The 20,322-nt window shown below is 38.5% G+C and overlaps 1 protein-coding gene across 3 annotated transcripts in view; it reads left to right on the top strand.

Moving 5' to 3' along the window:
- LOC124545362 (mucin-19-like) overlaps positions 1-20,322 on the top strand; it is a 545,233-nt gene that overhangs the window by 477,755 nt on the left and 47,156 nt on the right. For 2 of the 3 annotated variants that reach the window (XM_047124267.1, XM_047124269.1), the window contains 5 exons: positions 1,327-1,446; positions 6,791-7,567; positions 13,726-13,918; positions 14,046-14,192; positions 20,160-20,212. In XM_047124267.1, coding sequence (XP_046980223.1) covers positions 1,327-1,446; positions 6,791-7,567; positions 13,726-13,918; positions 14,046-14,192; positions 20,160-20,212 — 1,290 coding nt within the window. The remainder of the gene's footprint in view (positions 1-1,326; positions 1,447-6,790; positions 7,568-13,725; positions 13,919-14,045; positions 14,193-20,159; positions 20,213-20,322) is intronic. The other variant, XM_047124268.1, reaches the window with a different exon arrangement.

Raw genomic sequence — 20,322 nt, 5'->3', positions numbered from 1 at the left:
ATCTATTTAGTCCCACTAATTAGTGAAACAACAGATCGAATTAAGAAACATTTCACTTCGGTTGTGAAGTAGAAGACAAAATTTTTTTAAACTAGAAAGCTGAAAAAAGTGTATTCTGGGTTTGTGTTGAGTGCATCCAGATTACTGGAGGTACCTGACATTTTCTTTCTTAGATGTGAATTGTCTTGTCTTTCAATCTCTGCTGTTATGTCAGTTTATTGCGTATATTGTCAAAGTACTTATGCATACAACAGATTGAAGTATCGTGTTTTTCTTAATAGTTATTGTGGTGTACATTGGGTAATAGCAATAGCAGATTCGGTGATTAAGCTGAAAAGTGACTTCTTTTAATTGACTGAAAACCCAGAAAGTCACTGGAGGAGTAAAAAGTATGACACTTGATGTAAGGAAATTGATTGTCTGTGTGCCCATTGCTGAGATTAGATCAGAAAGAGGATGATAGTTCTCACCACCTCATGCTTGCTTCAGCAAAGGTCTAGTAGATTTGTTCCTTAGGCACTCTCTCTTTCATTTTATGCTTTGCGATACAGTATTTCAGGAATGAAATATCCAAACTACTAATTGAAAATGCATACAAAAAGTTAAGTACACTATGCTTCAAACAAGATTGTAATTAGCGTGACAGCCCTTAATAAAGATTGTGTACAGGTATGAACTATTCCAGTGCTGAAACTAGGCTGAAAAAGCCAAATATGTTATAGCAACCAGCTATACTTAATTTAGCAATTCCAGGATTTCAGCAAGACATTAAATTAACCCCAAATGTAGACTGTCAATCAGCATGCACATTTGACAAAAATTACTGTATTGCTGGAGCAGTCATAGAGTATGTTCAAAGAATATGATTTATATGGTGACAGCTGGGATTAGGCTGTAAGATCACAAACAAAAGGCATCCTAGCAGTGACCTGCATGGCTTAAGAGTGGAAACTGTAAAGTCACTTACCTTCACCACTCATAGGGGAGGCAGCCGTATAAAAGAAACAAAATATGTGTGTGTATTTTAAAGAGAAGTGATGTTCATATTTTGTATAGTATTACTGCTATGATTTGCAAAGTACTAGACTTCTACCAAATTATCCACCCCTGCAGTATGTGTGAGAAGTCAGCTATTGTGGTGCTTGTTTAACAAAGTAGGTTTTACATTAATTTAAAAGATTAACTTCTTGTCTTTAGCTGATCTTTAAACTAGCTTGCCTAACTAGTTCTGAGAAGTATTGTACACAGTCTTGGGTCTCTCTCTCTCTCTCTCTCTCTCTCTCTCTCTCTCTCTCTCCAGCACAGTTAATGACAAACATGTTTCAGGTTGAAGAGAAGAACCCTAATGTGTCTAACTTGGATGATGGTCAGCTGAAAGCTCTGTTGGATGAAGCAATTACATACAAGTGTCCAAAAGATCGTGAAGGAAAAAGTGATTTGTTCAGGGTGAGTGTGGGTGCTGTATTTTACGGATTACTCTTTGTCAAGAATAAGTGAAAATCGTACCGTTTATTTGATTTAATGAGATACTAACATAGGCCCACAATAGGGTAATAGTGACATGGTATTTATCTGTTAAGGTAAGTAACAGATGGAGTAGTTTCAGCCTGCAGTGTTTTTTGTGTGTGTGTGTGTGTGTGTGTGTGTGTGTGTGTGTGTGTGTGTGTGTGTGTGTGTGTGAATTGTATGTTGATTCCATGTGACGTCTTAGTTTTGTTTCCAGGTATAAACTTTACAAATTTGTGTAAGAAAAATCCAGCTTGCACATCCCAAAGCTATCCTTAATTTTACGGATGTTGTGGTTCGTTTATGTGCATCAATTTGTGATAACAGGGGCATATTAAAACTTCATTCATTCTCTCTCCTTTTTTTACATTGTTTCTTCTGAATTGTATCTTTTTCAAGTTGTTGATTTTGGTTTATAAGTTAATGTCAGTGGTAGTTGGAAGGAGTGTCATTAAAGGGATCGTATTAACACGACTTTTGGTGAACTTCCACTCGTTTTAAGTGGCAGTGTGTTGGTTCATGTATCTAACATTATTAAGTGTGTTGGAAATTCTCCACCCCGCACTCCATCTCTCATCCCTCCACACAATTGCGTTTCCATTCACCTTGGATATTGCCAGTACAGATTGTCTGAAGATAGGCATCTTGCTTTTGTATTTCATGGTTTTGATGATTACTTCCACTTTCAATTAGATCTAAAGTTATCACGCTGTACGGAAAAGGAACTGTGGCATGCTCTGTACAAATTTTCTATCCAAACATATTTTAATGAATTCATTCACCTCTTGTGGGTTCAAAAGCACTTATTATTTTTCATAATACATGTAAAAACATTTACATCATGAAAACAGCATTACTGTTAGAGCTTCTTAGGTGGAGTAGTTCCATGTCTCCTAGCTTCCAGCATTGGAAATTTAACTGATAAAACACTGTGTAATTGGATAGAGATCTTTATTCAATGCTAAGTTTGGTGATAACATTAAATTATATTTTTAGTTGCCCAGTTTAACAGACATTGTTAGCACTTGTTCATACTCTGCAGCAAAATGATTCATCACTGGAGGTGAAACCAAGTAACCTTTTGTCCAGGATGACTCGTTAATTTGTGTAATTCAGAGCCCATAAAATACTTGTAGTCCACACCTCCAAGCATTTTGCAAGAAATATAAATTTTGATTTGGTCATAAATAGTGTCCCAAACTTCTAAGGTCAAAACTAGAAATCATAGAGAATCACAATACAATACCTAGAGATTAGGAAGTAGTGGTTAGAAACAAACTTTATTGACCTACACGACTTTTTGAGAGTTTCTGCACAGATTCTATTATTTCCTCTGATGTTGTAAGTGTAGGACAGTATCTCTTTTGGCAATTAAACACTGAGGTGTGTCGTTCAGATACTAACAGATATTAACATTTGTATGGCATCATGCAATCATTTTGAAAAACCACCACTGTTGTAGCAGATCTCAAAGTAATGTGTGCAATTTAAATGGAAAGGCAGCAAATAAGCCATCAGTATGATTCCAGTCCATGAGGGTGACCATTTCTGATGATCTGTGATGAAAATGGCACACTGATTTTCATCAGTTTGGGTATGTGTTCTGCTCGAGTTGAAAAAAAACTTAACAGCTGAGAGGCTTTGTTGATGGTGGATACAAATTGTAGGGAATGTGGCACTGTGCTGTTTAAACTGTTTACAGAACTCTTGGTTAAAAATAATTTCACTACATTGCTCGCACGCATTGTTACAGATAGGTTGTCAAATTGCTGCTGGAAATGTTAATTTTGCATGAAGGATGATGGTTGTTCATTGATTAATATTTTTCTATGTGATCAAACACAATCTCCTGAAATTCAGCTAAGTGTACAATAGGTTGTCAGATTCTTATGAACCTTGTATGGTTTGAACAACTCACTTCCTTGTCAGGTTCTTTATATTAGGGTCATGGTTTACATGAAACTTTTTCTGTAAATTTGTTGGACTTCCAGTCACTTAATATTGTTGCATCTTTATATGTCTTCAAATTTTTGTAGTGAATAATGCTCGATCTGAGAGAATTTCTCACAAAATGTAAAGAATAGTAAACTCCACGTCTGCATATATTCTTCGAAAGCCACCTAGAAGATGGTATTGGAGGGTACGACAGACACTATGAACTTTCCCTTCCCTGATCCATTTGCAGTGGTTCATGGTAAGACTGATCATTGCTAAATCCTCCTACGAAGTTCAAATTTTTCTGCAGTCGTCTACCAGCACCACGCTGATGTGTGTGTTGGAAGTAATAGCTTACTTCACTTTTCCTGGATGTTGCTGTTGTCGTCATCTTCAGGACTGGTTTTACACAGTTCTTCATACTACTCTATCCTATACAAGAATCTTTATCTCTGAACGGCCTCTAGAACTGACATCCTATGGAATTGGGTTGCTGTGGTCATCCCTTGGTCTTCCTCCATCATTTTTACCCATCGCACTTTACTCTGATACTAAATTGGCGATTCATTGCTGCCTCAGAAAATGTTCTATCAACAAATCCCTTACTTTAGTCAAATTGTGCCACACATTTCTTTTCTTCAGTTCTATTCTGTACTGCCTCATTAGTTACGCAATGTACCCATCGAATCTTCAGCATTATTCTGTGGCACCGCATTTCAAAAGCTTCAATTCTCTCCTTGTCTGAACAACTTAATCACCCAAGTTTCTCTTCCCGACAAAGCTACGTCCGAGACACATACCTCAAGAAAAGGCTTCCTATCACACTAATTTGTATCTGGTAACAAATTTCTCTGCTTCAGAAACGCTTTTCTTGCCTTGCCAGTCTACATTTTATATCATCATTACTTTGGCCATCGTCAGTTACTTGGTACACAAGTAGGTTGTGCTTTCAGGGTGTCGTTTGCTAATTGAATTATCCAGTGTTGCCCAATTTAATCATACAGCATTCCATTACCTTTATTTTGCTTTTGATGTTGATCTTATATCCTCCTCTCATAGAATGTACAGTCTTTGAACAAGTTTTGTCAGCCACTTAATTTGTGGACTGGTTATGTTCCCTTGAGATTCTCTCAGTGAATCCCAGCCTGGCATCAGCTTTTATGTAGTCCTTTCAATTTAGCTTGCTCAGGATGGTTAGATCTAAGTTCTTCATTGTAGTTACTGCTCCCAGTGATTTTTAACCAAAAGTGTAAGTGGGAAGACAATTGCTCATTTTTCAAGATATTGCTGGACAAGCAATTGTTAAGAAACATGTAAAGTTCACATACACGTGCTTAATTCATTATAAGCACCATGCTGCTGGAAATGCCCCTTTCCTGTCGTTTTTCCCTTATCTCAGAGAACTCTGTTTAGTGCCCTCTATTTATCGTAGAAGGTGAAATTTAGTAGAATATTAAATACAAAGAATAAACATATGCAGATTAGTTTTTCCACAACTAATCATTCCATGGTTTTGTAAGGGGGGGGGGGGGGGGGGAGAAGGGAATGAGATTTGGTTAAGTTACTCAAATGCTATAGTGCATGTATTTCAGTGTGTGTCTACTGACGTTATCTATAATTTAATGTCTTCTGTACTTTATTTTTGTTTCTATTACCTGGTGTTTGTGAATAAATTTTGTAGTCTTAGGTATTCTTACTTACTTTACAGGAACGTGCATCCCATGAATGAAAATGTTACTTGCCCATGAAAAATGAAAGAGTAGATGCACATTATCACAGTTTTCAATATTTCAGCTATCTAATTTCGTTCACATTCATATCATCATTAGATGGAAATACTATTGATGGGATTATCTAATTTTGTAGTTACTGAAGTGTTCTATTGTGCCTTTAGTTCTTAGTGCACAAAATTTAATTAAACGTGTATTTGTGGTTGCTTCAGTGCTCTTCACTAAATTTGGAGAGGTCAGTTAAGTTCCCTTAGTTACAGTTTCTTATCTGCCAAACTCTCCTACTGTACAGTGAACTTAGACTGTGATCTTGTTATAATAAATGACATGTGTCTTTGCCAGAGTCTTATGTTCTAATATTGCAAAATTGTGGACATGAAGAGTGGAATTGGTGACCTACTGACCTTGCTGCACACTCCAAGTGTTAAGCAGTAGAGAGACACAAAACTAGGGAAACACAACAGTTTAGTTTAAAACAGATTTTTCTTCATAGACCATGGGTGCCCATGTAACTGATAGCTTGCACATGCTCTCTCTCTCTCTCTCTCTCTCTCTCTCTCTCTCTCTCTCTCTCTGGGACATTTTACTATAGGATTACAAAGATAATCAGCTTCATTCCATTAACATAAAACAAAACAAATTGTTTTATAGAATGTGCTTTCGAAATTCAGTCCCTAAATTGCTCATTTAATGCCTGTATCTCATTAAATACAAGGGAGAGGGATGAGAGCAAGATTACTCATGTCTTTAAACATCAGACTACGACTTTGATCTCATCAAACAATAACTGTTCCCTGCAGGGAAAAGCCACACCATGGATATGGATTACATGAACAAGATCAGGAAGATCGTTGAAAATTTTACTAGCTTTTGGAGCTACTAGCTACTAAGGAGAACTCAAAACATCTGAATAATTAAATGTACTGAATTAACCTTGGGCTATAGAGCAGTGTTATGTTTATACATCTCAGTCTTGGGAATTCGGTGCCATGCTCGAGCAGTGATAGTATTTCTTCATAGAATTAATGGTGATGAGACGAATAAATTGCAGCCGACTCACATTTATTCAAGAATGTTTAAGAAACTTCCTTGTAGTTCACTGTGAGGTTTAAAGCTAAGAGGTGGCTAATAGAAAATATGACCTTGTGAATGCAAGAGGTGCTTATTTGTTGCATGTTTCTTGTGGCTGCATTTCATGTGGTCTAACCTGTTGAGAAACCTTTCTTTGACCTCATCTCCTGTTAAGTTTTGTCAAGTTGTTCACTTGACTGTTAGATTAATCTAATGTCTTGAAAGTGTTTCCATTCTCATTCTGTCTAGAGAGGTGAGATGATTGGATGATGGCTTGCTCCCCTTTTCAATCATCCTTTCTTTGAAATGTGAAATTTCTGAGTTACAGCTTGTTAAAGGTAGATAACAACAGGCTGGTCTTAATTTGTTGTAGAGAGGTTGATATTTTAAATGGTTTGGTAAGGAAGGTATCTTTAGCTATTTGTCCACACAGTGCAAGCTTCATTTTTCAGTGTGTGTGTGTGTGTGTGTGTGTGTGTGTGTGTAAAACTTTCTTACTGCTTCCGAATATTTCATTTACTTACACACAATTTTAATGTTGACTACAGGAGCTTCTACAGGAAGTAGAGGCAGACGAGAGTGACTCTCGCCGCAGTGGCTGTACCAGTGTTACTTCCGGAACTGCCAGTGTTGCCAGTTCACGTTGCTACAGTGGAAATCGCCGGAGAGGTATTCCCTCACGTCGAGATGTCACTGCTGTTTCTGAGCGTCAGACAAGAGGCGGCTCCCTTCAGAACCTAGTCCACGCTGCCAGTTCAGAGTTCGACACGACGGGCTTCGGTGGGCACGGACCTGCAGGGCGGAGGCGGGGCGCCCGCCAGAAGGAGCAGAGGGCTACCAGTGTGAGTGCACGTCAGCGTGAGGGGGGTTCGCTCCCCAGCAATGTGAACGTTGGTGGTGACTGTCTCCTTGAGGACAGCCGAAGGCGGCGGAGAGATCCTGCATCTGCACCAGTTGAAGACTTGGCGGCAGCGGCCACCGCCCCTGCCAGGTGCGGGGGCGGGCCGGGTGCCATCGCTAGCCTGCCTGTCTGCCACTCCTCGAGTGATACTGACAGTACTGCTGTCAGTGATAGTGTGTGTGGTGCTTCGGATGGTGGACGCCCTATTCCTGCTTCAACAATCTCAGACCGACGAGATATTGGGGTGGCTGGTGGTTCGGACTGTGAAATTGGCACAGAGCTGGAGGTTGTGCAAAGATCAGAGACGGCGCCTCGTGTGCCAAATTTTACCAGCCACGCCACATTGGAAGTTGGGGGGAAAAGTATATCGAATCGTGACTCTGAAGTTGACACCACCGTCACGCTTCCACTGGGACTGTTACAGGTCTGCATTGATGCTTTCCTAGTTTTTACTTAGCACTTTTTCTGGTTATTTTCATTTAGAATACACGTAAATGGCTTTGTCAGACTACTACTTAGATAGCATTTGTAACACACAAATAATGTATATTTTGTTGTTACCAATTAATTAGAAATGAAACATTGATTATGCTAAATCCACACACACACACACACACACACACACACACACACACACAGAGAGAGAGAGAGAGAGAGAGAGAGAGAGAGAGAGAGAGAGAGAGAGATATGCAGTGGTCAGTAGGTAGTCTCAGGAATCATAACCCATGTAATGTGTGCATACGAAAAGAAGGTTCTCCCCATACTTCGTTCTGATGTTATGTGCTGCCCACCTCTCCTACCTTTTGCAAATGTTTCAGAAAGTAAGGAAGGTTACTGTCATTCTTTCTGAGTCTGTTCACTGTACTGGGAGCAAGCCTACAAAAGACAAGAGCAAGCAAGAGTCTCTCTCTCTCTCTCTCTCTCTCTCTCTCTCTCTCTGTCTCTGTGTGTGTGTGTGTGTGTGTGTGTGTGTGTGTGTGTGTGTGTGTAATCCGTAAATCTCTCTCTTGCTCTGCAAAGATACACAAGCTCTCCTTTTCAGAACATAAGATGGCACTGCTCTGTATGCATAAATGAGATTATTGTTTAACCAAAGCTTTCGTCTTCTCTGTAGCCATTGTGTTTTCAGAAAGGCTACACAATTTGTCTTAAGAAATGTTATTAACAGTACGACACATTAGATGCCTGTTGTTAACTAAGACAGTGCATCTAAGTTGAAGTGTTGATTTGTAAATCAAAATAACCTCTGATGGCAAAAAAGAAATAATGTCAAGAAGTGTGTGTTGGAAGACATACCCTGTTGAATAGGAGTGTTATGATTACCTACAATATCGTGGTATGTGGGGGGGGGGGGGGGGGGAGAGATTGGTATGATTTGCCACTTTTCATTGTGAAAAGAGAGCTCGAGGTCCAACAAACTCCTCCTGCATGATTTGGCAGTGAAGACTGATTCCGGTAATTCGCATAAATCTATGTGGATACAAGTAGGAGCTGGAGCTGGAAAATCACTTTTTTGTCTCGCTAGATGAAATGGTTTGTTTACTGAGGTGTCGTGCATCATTGCTGGCTGGGTGCAGCTGAGTACATGTGCTGCTTCCCTACTCTCTTGTTACTACTACTTCTCTCCTTCCTACAACTCACCTCAACTTGCAGTCAGTGCTGCCACCACTTCTTGCCACTAGGCCCAGCCAGCTGCTGACGAGAGGCAGCAATCATGTGGAGAGGTTTGTTTGGATCTGAATTTCAGAGACTTAGACACAGTGACCAGAGACGGCAGTCATGTGCACATGAGTTGTCTAAGTGATTGTGTGAGGGTGTGTGTACTCTCCTTTCCTGACAAAAGCTCTGACTGAAAATTTAGTTGAGAGAGTGTAATTGTCTTTTGTGCATGTCTGTGTGTGGCTTAGCAATCATCTTTACAGCGAGTTGCTACCTGTCCTAGTTATTGATTCTCAGAGTATTTGAGCAAGTAACCTGTTGCATGGATTGATCACTGTGGTCTCATTTCATCAACATGCTGTCTGTGGCTCGTGAATAGCTGGCCACACGAGTCGATTTCCACGACTGTCGGAAACCGCAGGCCTTATATGTGGGTATCTGTAACGTGTTGGGCCTAACGATCTGAAGCTATTTGGTTCCCACTAATGTGCAGGCCCTGCCCATTGGATCTAGTCTCACCGATATGCCTGCAAGCCGGGTCTGTGTGTGGCGTAATGCAGTGGATTTTCATGGTTTATCCATGGGCCCAGGACTAGTGATCCTCAGCAGGCCAGAGGCCATAGGTGATGGATTTCAGGAATTGGGACTTTCTCACTGCAAGTACATTCTACAGTGTGGCATTTTATAGACATTTTATTTTTAATAGTATATTCTGGCTCTTCAGAAGTAGGTTATATGTTAGAAAGTACGGACGATGTGAAGAAGAAAATTGTGGTAGTAACTGACGGTTTGTACACTATGTACTCGTATATTTCTCGAATGAAAAACCACAATACTTGTAAAATAATGGTTATGACACATGGGTAATAACCAACAATAACAAACATAGAAGCAATGTTTTATAGGCAGTCACCTACAGTGTTCGTTTACACAAATCTTCCCCGCCTTATACACTCTTCTCAAGAGGCCTACCTTTTTATGAGGTTATCTCTGAAATCAGTGAAGATATTTTAAATCTGTCTTGCGACTCCCTGGAGATACATATTTTTATCACCAAATTTGTGTTGTTTTATTGAAGTAACATTACTGTTATTAATGAAAAACATATACAATTTGTCTTGCTTCCTCCATCTAAGATGTTGATCTTAGTACTTAAGATTTTTGCTCCAGTCAAGAAACATTCCCTGCTTCCAAGTTGTTTATAGATATTTCCTCGTTTGCTCTATAGTTTCTTGTACCATAGCTGCATAGACGGATTGTTAACTTAAATCTTCACTTACCCTTGATATCAGAATTTGCCAGAAAAAAATGCTGAAACTTGTCTGGAAATGGAATTTCACTTGGGGGAAACTTTTGGCAACCCTGATCCAATTCTTTTGTTTTAACAGCACACACTGACTCTTTATAGTTGAAAGAGTAGCTGTTGGTTCCTGTAGATTTCCCAGCACACTTCTCTTTAGTTATTTTCTTCATAAAGGTTGTTTCAATTTTCAGAGCTAGAGTTGTTGTCGTCTGAGGTCTTCTGTTTCATCTTCAAAATTGTGTTGTGTGCTACATAAGAACTTTATGCTACACACGAACTTAAAAGAGAGAGGCTCTTCACGGTACTGCCCCTTGCTACTTTCCTTCAGATTGAAGTAGAGGGCATGCGTTCATACATGTCAAATACACAATTCAACATTTCACACTGTGTTGTGAGATTGTGCTAAATCAGTATGTTGTGATCTGTAACAAATGCTTTGCAGCTATGAGAAAGTGTAGCAAGTCATTGGCCTGAGTAGTAGGATTAGCAATGCACTATCACTGGCAATATTTACAAGTCCCTGACCTCAGATTGGTACTAGTGTGTCCCGTCCACACATAATGTGCATTAGGTGTCACACATTCTTTCATCAGCCTGACTTGGCATTATTTTCAGTAGTTCAGGAGCCTTATCCAGAAAGAGAAAAATGAACAGTTTTACAGTAGAATAATAATTTCGACCCTCTATAGAGATGTGAAATAGAGACATTTAACAGAAACGAGATACCTGTAATGCAGCCCACTGAAATTGGTTTGTTCAAATGGTTGTATGTACATTGCTTTACATTTTGACTTCCTGTGGGTGACTGTATTGAAATTTCTTGACATTGCAATGGGTGTCACTCTTGCATCTTCTGGCAGTATTCGCCACAAATTGGGAGTGACACACATTACAATGTCATGGTATTTCAGTACACACATACACACACCTGGATGGAAGTCCATAATAACAGAAAACCTGGTTAGAAATGAATGCGTTCCGTACAACATGGGAGTCAGTCAGCAGCTTTCACATTTATCCTTTTGGAAATGTGGTGACTTGGAAATTGTATGAAATTGCCTTTCAACAGCTCTAGAAGGAAACATTCCATGTGGGGAAAAATATCTAAAAACAAAGATGATGTAACTTACCAAACGAAAGCGTTGGTATGTTGATAGACAAACAAACACACACACAAAATTCGGGCTTCCGTAACCTAAGGTTGCTTCATCAGGAAAGAGGGAAAGACGAAAGGATGTGGGTTTTAAGGGAGAGGGTAAGGAGTCATTCCAATCCCGAGAGCGGAAAGACTTACCTTAGGGGGAGAAAAGGACAGGTATACACACACACAGGAGTGTATACCCTCTCCCTTAAAACCCACATCCTTTTGTCTTTCCCTCTTTCCTGATGAAGCAACGTTAGGTTGCGAAAGCTCGAATTTTGTGTGTGTTTGTTTGTCTATCAACATACTAACGCTTTCGTTTGGTAAGTTACATTATCTTTGTATAATCCCTTGCCCCCCCCCCCCTCCTCCCCTCCCCCCTCCCCAGCCCTTTCCCCCATTCAAAGTAATGCACTACGTCTTACAAGGGTTACATATGTTGAATGCTGGTGACAGGTACTTTCACATTTTAACGATATGCAGTAGTGTGTACTCCTGATAATTCTTGTGCAAATTTTTCGTGTGTTACAAAAGAAAGCAAACGTGTCGTGCCACAGGGAGCAGCTGTGCAGGTTGCCGGCTGGTAGGGGCAGCGGTGAACACTAAGCCAGACTAGCAATGGAAGGTTACTGTGCCTGAGCATGTGCAGACGCCGCCTGCCAACATTACTACTAACCTGTCCAGTAGACGTCATCCCAGATTCATATTTGAAAATGTCTCGATTATTCGTGCCTCTTCCCCCCCCCTCCCCCCCCCCTCCGCCCCCTCCCCCCCCCCCCCCCCCCCCCCCCCCCCCCACACACACACACACACACACACACACACACACACACACACACACACACACACACATTACTCTGAATGATTGGAAGTATACTGTAATTCAAATTGTGTGTGGCATTTGTATGCTCGTGTCGCATTCACATGCTAAATGTATTACCTTACCCTGAGTAACCTTGTTGATTAACTGATAGTGAACCTGTACTAAACAGTGAACTGAACAACAAAGCTAGAATCTGTATTTTCTTTCTAGAGAGTCAAGTTCTCATACCGAAATCAGATTGTTAAATTCTATTTTTCATATTTATTTTTTTATTTTGTTTCGTTTGTTTCTTTAGTTTATGGATCTATGCTAAAATTTTAATTTGGATGCCAGATATCACAGCACAATTTGCCTTTTTTTCCATTCAAGAGCAAAATTGTGACAGAATTATTTCTACAGCTGCATGTTGTTCTACCTTTCCAGTTTCACTGGACAACTGCCAGTGTACACAAGTTACACATTGCTTCACATTCATAATTTAAAAAATGTTTAAAATGCAGGCGTATTTTTATATGTACATGAATAAAAAATAAAGCTATAGTTACAGTGGATAACTAAAGTTGTGTAGTTGGAACCTTCAGCTTTCCTGGAAATAAGGGAAGAGGAGAGGAAATTGTGAGAAGGAAGATATTTAATTTTTAATACACTTGGTGCCCTGCAACTTGCGCAGAATAGGGGAACTTAATTTTTGACAGCTATCACGTTGACATTGGGAGCATAGGATTTATTTTAAATTTATTGTGCTGGCCAGTACTGGCCATCTGTCCATCGTAATTGATACTGTTAAGTAGGGTGTCTTATGAACAGTCTTTTAAAATACGTTCTACAAACGACTGTTTGTACATGTGTGTACTGCTTAATACTGATCTGGCTTATTAAAGTGAATCTTACACAGCTAATGTTGGCATTTACACCTTAAAAAAGTAGTTACTAAACAGAAATGTGAGAAAGCAGAGATCAATGTCTGAGAACACTACATGAAATAGAACGCTTGTAGGAAGTGGCATACTTATTTTTCCACACATTGCTTATGCCATTTGAAGGAAATGATTCCATATTTGCAATTGCTTCTCCCCTCCTTTTTCTGTATACTTTTATGAAGCTTGTTAGGAAGGGGGGGGGGCAGTATTTGTCAATTTCTTTTTCTCTGTAATGTCATTTTTTTTTTTTTTTTTTTTTTTTTTTTTTTTTTTTTTTTTTTTTTTTTTTTTTGCAGCCTTGTACTTCTCACAGTAACGAGATGTCATTACAAGCAGTGCACATAAATTTTAAATGGGCATTTAAGGCATCAATGTCTCAAAGAATGTGTTATCTGTTTCTTTGATCTGGTAGGTTTGTCAAAGGTGAAAACTGTACAGTTTGGGGTAAACAGCCTTGAGAATTCTGTATGATGAGCGTTTTGTGTGTGTGTGTGTGTGTGTGTGTGTGTGTGTGTGTGTGTGTGTGTGTGTGTGTGTGTGTGTGTGTGTGTTGGGGGGGGGGTCATGAAGGTCATTTGGATTAAAATAATGTATAATGTATTATGTTCTTAGAGTTAAAGATAAAGTTGGCTTGTTGATTTAAGTGTCAGAAAAGAGCTAGGAGAATAGGTTTTGCAATAAGCAGAATGTAATGGTGGTAGCAAAATTCGGGCTCCATCCTTGTTGCATGTAAAAGTGGAGCCTGCCGGTTGTCTTGCAGCGGGAGAAGGGCAGCGCAAGTGTTCCTGTGGTAAATGGTGTCGACCAGAGCCCTCTCCAGTTGGCGTCGTCCTACAACTCCGTTAAGTGCATCATGGGTTCAGTTGCTCGCAGTGGCAGTGGTGCCCAGGAGGAACGTACAGTCTCCACTACCTCTGCTGCAACGAAAGGTCAGTAGCTTTGTAATTATGAATGTCCAGTGGTGTAGTAGCTTGGACGTGACATTAATAGTACATTGAGTTGTTCTAAAATGTGAGAAATTGCTGGTTTCTGACTCACTACTTTCTGTAAGTGCAGGAAATGACGCAGTGTTGAAACGATCAGTGGGGGCAGAAGCTGCGAAATCTGGTGTAGCAATACATAACAATTACCCAATGCAGATGCAACATTTAAGTGTCCTATCATTACCACCAAATACCTGGATTGCTACGTCTCTTGGATCGGGTAATATATTTATCACATTTGTAATTAAATTATTAGTTGTTTTGCTACTTCTTTAATGGATATTTGAGTTATTCTGTTGCTTTGACAGGAGGATAAGTCATCTGTGAGTAGTTGGAACTGAATTTTACTCTTACCACTGATGCAAGATTCCCTGTTAATATTCATTTGTTCTTTGTTGTGTGTGGGGATCTTACCTGTATGTGAAGGATTTAGCTTCGACTGACATGACAGTTAATTTGAATTGTCGATACCTTAGCTGCTGCTTCTGAAATTGTTGAGAGTCTAGCATATGACCATTTTTAACGCAGTGTTAACTATTATGATAACAAATGGTATTAAATGAGTAGTCACACTTACTGTGGCAGGTGCAGCATGTGCTGGGTGATGGTAGGTGCTTTCATTATAGCTTGTAATTGTTAATACATTAGACTGTACATTTAAATTGAATGAGCTGTGATATGGTTTTGGAGTATGTTAATTGAAAAGCTCTCATTGGTTTTTGGCAATTATCTTCATGCTGAGAAACGTGTATGACAACAATCGGAGATTTTTCAACAGAAACCAAATGAATTTCATGAAAGTAGTAACATATGGATAAGAAACCATATGCAGATAATAAAACTGAGACTAGCAGAAAGTATTAATATATTCAGGGTGTTACGCTGCAGAAGCTGACTCTTCAAATTTCATACTTTATTGATAAAAATGGGCAGCTGAAGCCTGACAAATTTCATGTAAAATTTGTTTGTAGTTCAAAATTTAAATCATTTGAGTTAAAGTGGAATGGGGGGGATTTGTCATTCTTGAAAAATGTTACTTCAAAAGATCCAGGGTGATCCGACGCCTAATGACCAATACTTTTCCTGGAATAGTTGTTTTGACAGAGCCAGCTTTCAACACTGGGAAGGCAACAGTCTAGGTAAATTTGTGAAATATTCATTTGTAGTGAAAAGGTTGTGGTGTGGTATGGAACTGGGAGTTACTGAGGCATATTTTTCCAAAACCAAGATCGACTAACCCACTGCTTCTACATTCGTGTATCATGAGACATTTGTGCAGTGAAGGGTACATGGTGGATAATATTCATATTCCCATGTCCTTTTCCATTTGCAGATGGTACACAGGCAATACACTCTGCAAGCCCTAATTTCAGTTATTTAACTATTTTGATAATTGAGGTGGCTAGAAGAAAAGTGGTGTGACAAAATTGAGTATTTTTAGGTATGTGCACCATATTGTTGTGGATGGACCACTTTGTTGGCAAAAGAGATGTAAGTGTATTCAGTGATTTGAACTGCTTTGTAGCAGTTATTGAAAGAGCAATTCATGTCACTAGATACAAATGTTTTGTAAATTGTTGTACTAAGGTGTTTTGATGCATTAGTCTTTCCCAGATAAGAAGCTGTTTTAGCATTCAAAGCATTAAAATAGAAAAATTGAAGGAGGCGAACATATTAAGAACAATGGAAATAATGACCAGAGAGGAAATGAAAATGATACATACGCCAGGATATTCGGGAAAAACTTGGGAAATTTTCATCCAGCAAAAACCTGGGAACTTTACAGAATTCTGGGAATTTTTCATTGTTTTAGTTTTCAGTTAAAAATTCTAATTTTGATTGGTAAGAAGTGAGACTGTAACAAATAATTTTACCTTAGCCCACTACTGTTGAACAATACTGCAGCAATGAAATGCAAACAAGATAATAAGACCAAAATAAAACTTTAGTTGCCAAGAAAATGTGCCATTGCCATTTACAACAATGAAAACACACACACACACACACACACACACACACACACACACACACACACACACACACAAATGTGACAATAGCTTTAAGATAGACTATTCAGTATGTTGTAACAACAGACTGTTTTTGATGAGCATGATGTCACAACTGTTTACTTTTCAAACAGGTCACAGGGAAGATATTGCGATTGCTAGTTTTAGAAACGTTAATTCCAATGCAAATTTCCTTTTTTGCAAGATCAATTGTTACATGTGAGAATGTCTGATGAATTTTTTAAATCAAGGAGCATTTGACCCGCATAAAAAAATGTAACACATTGAGGACAAGCCACTTGAAAAATTTTGTGTCCAGAAGACCACCTATTTATGCTGCTATTTGAAACTTTTGTGTCTCTCGTATCTTAAAGGGTAACACACGCTAAAAAAGACCAGAAAGCTTGGGTTCCCTTGCAGAGACACCAGTTGTTAATTAAACAATAAACTATTTCTATTTGTGTGTTCACACTACTTAAGTTATGTTGCTACTAGCTGACTACATCACATGTCGTATGCTCTGAATATCTGCTGTCATTGGCTGGCAATATCTGCTGTCATTGGCTGGCGAGATGATGCGAGATAAGGAGAGGTATGATTGGCTGACAAAAGCGGATCACAATCTCAGTTTCAATGCTTCAGCAGCTACTGTGCAGTATTTGGTGGAATTCGTATTTACACTTCCATAGTACAAAAATACACAGTGTACATGTTGCTGCAGGTGAAAGATCTTTCCAAAAACCCTTTCTTTTTTTGCTGGGTTTCATTTCCTAACATGCTGGGATGTTATAAGCCAGCTTCAAGGGAAAGTATGTTGCTAATTAACGTGGAAAAGAATACGTTTACATTGGTCTTTCAGTCAGTCCTTACTGAAGAATAAGTAGAGTGCTTTGGCCGAAAGCTCAGTGTGTAACAAGTCTTCTCAGTGTGCCTGTCTACAACTCCGTACAGTGTGATTATCAATCTATCCTTGTAAAATTTTGTTGATATTCCAACATGGACTTCGTATTGTTTGATATGACTATATTTATTTGCAATGTAATATTACAGAAACTGTTGTCAGTTACAAACTGTCCATGTTTACTTCAAAAATTTTGTTTACGACAGTCTTCTCTAGTATCATTGTCACTTCAAAATAATAATGATAGAGTAAATATAAAATTGCCTTTCACAGGATGTCATTTAAAGGAAATTTGTGTCAGATAACCATAAATTTCAAATTATGTTCACTGTCGGAGAAATTTAATAGTTATAAGATTAGAACATGCCTGGTATGTCATTTTTGCAGTATCCAATCAAATGATAACTCTTAAAGTGAACCACTGGTGCATTTTTGGACAAAATTTTGAATCATCATCATCCTGTCTTGAAAACTATCTTAACCTGATTCTATCTGCCAGTGTTACAAATTAGTCTGTTAATAGCAATTAGCTGATAATGTGTGTGGTCTTACAGTATGAAATGTCTTCACCAAACAGTATTGTACACTAGGGACAAACAGTATGAGGTGTGCCTTTTTAAACAAATTGGTCTTGTATTCAGGAGGCTGGAAGCTCCTGATTAAAGTTCCTCATGGTTTTCATGAATTACTTCAGGCAAACACTGGAATGGTACCTACTGTAGGGCTATAGCCAACTACCTGTCACGTTCTTAACGAACTAAATCTTATGTATGTAAATGTGTATGTATGACTTACGTATTTTCATTCTTAAACTGTAATACCATGAAGTGTCCAGTATTTTTGTAAAAGTGATCTGCAGATTACTACTACTACTAATACTACTACTACTAGTACTACTACTACTACTACTTCTTCTGAGTTACTATACTTGCTATACTGATTCCTTTTTTAAATTCACTAAAAAACAATTTATTTAGGAATCGTCAACTTCAATTCTTCTTCCTTGAGAATAAACGTGTTAATGCAGGTAAGGCATGTATGAATTTGTAGATACGATTACTAACCATACTCTTTCCCAGCATTATAACTTTTTTCTTACATTCACAGAATTTTCGTAATTTGCAGTGTAAGATAGGCAACTGAATTGAAATCACTCATCTGACACTGCTAAACACTCCACTTACAAGTAATGTTTGTTTAGTGCAATGTTAATTTGTTTTTCATTTTACTAATTAAAAAACTGAGTTTGTGCTAGATGTTCTACAGTCATACATTCATTTCTTGCAGCTTTTCTTTATTCACAACAAACATTGTGTCTTCTAGTGGCGTGTGTTCTTGCCTGTTGGTAGCAGTTTCTCAGGAAAAGAATATGCTGAGAGTCAGTCTACTGTGGCATCTCCAGATACTGGGTCTCTCTCTTAACTTTGTTCCTCTGCTCCCCTTTTTCAACCAATTACTATGGGAATTTACAAGTAACTGCAAATGTAGTCAATTTTGACCTTCCACTTTCTAGCTTTAATGAATAATATTGATCTTAAAAAATTGTTTTTGTCTGGAAGAATGTGTGATTTGAAAGCCATTGTTAGTTCTAAAATTTCAGAGTTTGTTTAGTGATGCCTATCTGCCATATTGACCTAAATTTTACTGCTTAATTGTGTGTTTTCATACTGTCCTGGACACAGAATAATGCAACAGGGACAGAGCATAATAACTTTCAACAATACTTGCAGTACATGCATAATTCACATAACACAGGAATGTGTGGTGAACAAATATCTCGAATAACTGCAGCTACCTCTTGATCGACAATGGTGTTGTGACAATCCAAACAACAGTTTCACAACCTTCTAATGTAAAATATTTGTGTGAATGACATCAGAGGAACTCAGAGTTAAGAAGATGTAACATATGTCCTTAAGATTCAAGAGTAGAATGTAGTGATCATATCCGAGGGCAACTTGACAAGTGAAAAGCCCCCAACCCCACTCTGTAGTTAGCAACATTTGACTCGACAATGTCATGCGTTAACCTCACTGTAATTCTAGGACTTTTGCTGTGTTGGTTAGTGAATGATTCAGTTCAAATAAAATTTCAGAGCATTTTATCACCACATTCTTTGTATGCACCTAAGAAAAAATGAGATAAGCAATTTGGTTTTTGTAATGTGAAGGGTCTGCAACTGCAGTATTCTGCAAGAATTACAGAGGGTAAATTACGTAAGAAGTGGATATGTATTTGCAGCTAAGTTTTTGTTCAAGCTATTTACTTAAAAAAATGTAAAAGGACAGCAAGAAAGTTGAGGTAGTGATTTGTCAAGATTCAACATATTTTGAACATCAGCCATGGCTCAGAATTTGCAGTCAACTATAAAGCTATTAAAATACAAAATACTGCAAAATTTTTGCCTGTTAAGTACATCAGTTGATAAGACACACACTCAGGAATGTTTGGACATTCAAAAACCAGATTTCGGTCATTTTGAAGTGGAAGAAGACTTTGGACCACATAGTAATAAAGGAGGAGATGTTAGTCGGTCCCTATTAACCAGATTAAGCTGTGGAAACATTCCTTTGTGGCTACAGTAAAGGGGTTCAAGCCAAACTGCTTCAGGAAAGTTTGATACCACTGTTGACACGGTATTCCTGAATGTCAGGAAGTGAATACACAGTTACTGTGATACCTGAAACACAAAATGAAGATGAAAGAGAGAGAACCTTTCAAAAGGCACAAGTTTACAGGAAGCTCCTCTCAGGCAAGTGCTAAAACAATTAAGTGCATTTAAAGTTGTGGTTTTGAACTGTTGGGCTTCTGGTATCCTGAGCTAGCTCAGAGATTTTCACCTTTGTGGGCTGGTAAAAGGGAGTGAGTGAGTGAATCAGTTTTTATTGGATGACTGGGTTGTGGAGACAGGACAAGAACAGGTGTGCACAATGCCACAAAGTTTCTTCCAGCACAAGTTTTAGGAAGCTTGTTATTTGCGATGATACGGTCTCAGTAGAAAGTTTGAAGTGCTGTACTACATTCGTTGGCCACAGTGTGTTGATCTGCAATGAAACTATCGTTCTATGACCCTTTCCACTGCTGAAATCTGACAGAGCATTCCACATAATTGAAATATTACATTACTTATTGGTAGCTTTAAGCACACCTATAAGTAACAACCATCTAAAATATGGTCCTGAAAATAAAGGAACTTGTACTCAACAGAGTTGTTGATTACTACTGCTTGTGATTATGTACGACAGGTGTCTAACAATGCCAATATTTACATTTGTTTCAGAGCAAGTGGGGCGAGTGTTCCAGGGCAGTAAGGATTTCCCTTCAGATATAAAGGTGTGTTAAGTAGTTGAAAATAATTTCAATTCTTCTGTTTCAAGTAAAGGTTTTGAGTGAAGAATGGAAACGTTTCCACAACATTCACGAGTTAAATGTATATTTAGTGA

This window comes from Schistocerca americana, chromosome 8 (assembly GCF_021461395.2).
Source record: "Schistocerca americana isolate TAMUIC-IGC-003095 chromosome 8, iqSchAmer2.1, whole genome shotgun sequence".
NCBI lineage: Eukaryota > Metazoa > Arthropoda > Insecta > Orthoptera > Acrididae > Schistocerca > Schistocerca americana.
Note: the sequence above shows the minus strand (reverse complement) of the source record. Positions and strands in the feature narration are given on the sequence as shown.